The sequence below is a fragment of the Peromyscus eremicus genome, chromosome X, assembly GCF_949786415.1.
Source record: "Peromyscus eremicus chromosome X, PerEre_H2_v1, whole genome shotgun sequence".
Lineage (NCBI taxonomy): Eukaryota > Metazoa > Chordata > Mammalia > Rodentia > Cricetidae > Peromyscus > Peromyscus eremicus.
Window position 1 is genome coordinate 130,851,751 of NC_081439.1, and position 2,301 is coordinate 130,854,051.

The window sequence follows — 2,301 nt, forward strand, 5'->3', positions numbered from 1 at the left end:
TCAGTGTCTGAGTTTAAACTCTTCCAATGTTAAATGGAAGGCTGATATGGATGGAGTTATTGTCACAAGAGTCTAGGACAGAGGTATAAGGCAAGCAAATGGTACCACTGGGTGCTGCCCATGCATACTCTCTACTTAGACCAGACTACTCAGGCTGGCTGAGCTCAGAGGCTGATCTGGACCTTGTAGGTCATTCTTACTTTATTGGGTTCTATTTTGTTCCATATTTGCTTGTTCCACTATTTTGTAATTAGGACAAGGTGAGAGGTTCAATTAGTCTAAGAATGCTTAGCCAAACCTCAAACTGTCTTACTCAAATATTTTTATCCTTCTGAACATATTCCTAATTTCCACCTACAGTTATTTTAAAGATATACAGTAGTAAATCAGCTGAAAAGACAGGTGGGGGCATGGGGCTAAGGACTGCCACCACCCTTGGATATGGCTCTGGTGAGTGAGTTGCTCAATGGTGGTGGGCAGGACCATCTAGTGAGTCTTCTCCAGGAAGGCCTTGCAGCACCTGAGGCATTGCTGGTACACCACTTCGAAGTCAGAATCATTGCCATAATAGGGATCTTCAATAATGAGTTGTTTCTGTGGATCATAGCTCCCAAGTAACTCAATTTTAGCTTTGCAGTTTTTAACTTGATTACTTCTTCTATTCAAATCTCTCAGATTGCATTCATCCATACATAGTATATAATCGAATGTGGCAAAGTCTTCTTTTATAATCTGTCTTGCCTTATGGGCTGTGCTAATGCCATGATTTCTTAGGCAGCTGACAGCTCTTGGGTCTGGGGGCTGGCCCACGTTCCAGTCAGAAACAGCGCTGCTGTCAATGGCCCAATTATCTGAAACATTTTCATCAGTTACCAATTTTCTGAAAACTGCTTCTGCAGTGGGTAACCAGCAAATGTTACTGAGACACATGAACAACACTGACTTGGACCCAACCTCTGCCATCTTTCGGTATAGACGCTGGCGGCCAGAGCCCAACCTGGATTTTTAAAAAGTATTTTATACATTCACTTTATTTTAGTATGTATATATAGTGAGTAAATGATATGGTATATGTGTGAAGGCCAGAAGACAGTTTGTGGGGGTTATAGCTCTTATGTAATTTACAACTCTTACCCTGTAAATTACAGGGATCAAATTTAGGTCGTCGAGTACAGTGGCAAGTTCCCTTACCAACTGAGCCATCTCTCCAGGCTCAGCCCAAAGGCCAGACCAATTAATTGGCTGCAGAAGTTGACTCCTCTATGCTGGAACAATCTCCCAAACAAATCTACTCCCACCTGCTGGCAGTTGTCTGAACTTTCAGTCAGAGCACTGAACAGAGTTTATAGCTAAACTACTACTTTGAGACAATATTTCATTAAGTATACATTGCAGTAATATGTATATAATTCTAGCTACATTGGGAGCATTATTTGGTCTTATGATTCAGAAATTTCAAAAAACATTACCTCTAAGGAAAGCAGAAGTGGATCCTTTGGGGATTTAAGGTCCAGAAATAAATCATTGACATCAACTTTTTGGCAATATCCGTAGTCATGGAGACAACTAAGAGTAAAATTTCCGTTCTAAAACTCTCCCTAACAAATGAGGCCAGACCAATTAACTGGCTACAGAAGTTAACTCCTCTGTGCTGGAACTACCTCCCAAACAAATCTACTGCCACCTGCTGGCAGTTGTCTGAATTTTCTTTCTTTCTTTCTTTCTTTCTTTCTTTCTTTCTTTCTTTCTTTATTTATTTATTTATTTATTTATTTATTTTTCTATTATCAGCTTGATACAGTATAAATTCTTATCCTAATAGTGAAATGTTTGATTGAGGCTTGTCCAGTAATTGAGTAAAACCAAAACTTATTGTAAGCCACAGTCATTCTAGGGTCCCCCCTGCTATATAGCCTCCCTGGTTCTGTGGGTTGCAGTGTGATTGTTCTTTGCTTTATATTTAAAACCCACGTATGAGTGAGCACATACCATGTTTGTTTTTCTGGGTATGAGTTACCTCACTCAGGATGATATTTTCTAGTTCCATCCATTTGCCTACAAACCTCATGATGTCATTGTTTTTCTCTGCTGAGTAGTACTCCATTGTGTATATGTACCACATTTTCTGACAACTACAAACTACAACATTCCCAAACTTTTGGGACACTATGAAAGTAGTGCTAAGAGGGAAATTCATAGCACTAAATGCCCACATAAAGAAGATGGAGAAATCTCACACTAGTGACTTAACAGCACAACTGAAAGCTCTAAAACAAGAAGAAGCAAAGTCACCCAGGAATA

The 2,301-nt window shown here is 39.6% G+C and overlaps 1 protein-coding gene across 1 annotated transcript; it reads right to left on the bottom strand.

Annotated features, from left to right (window-relative positions):
* Positions 1–388: 388 nt before the first annotated feature.
* LOC131899701 (low molecular weight phosphotyrosine protein phosphatase-like) lies at positions 389–963 on the bottom strand. Its single transcript, XM_059251181.1, has one exon. The coding sequence runs from the start codon at positions 961–963 to the stop codon at positions 487–489; it is 477 nt and encodes a 158-aa protein (XP_059107164.1). The 3' UTR covers positions 389–486.
* Between the last annotated feature and the right edge of the window lie 1,338 nt (positions 964–2,301).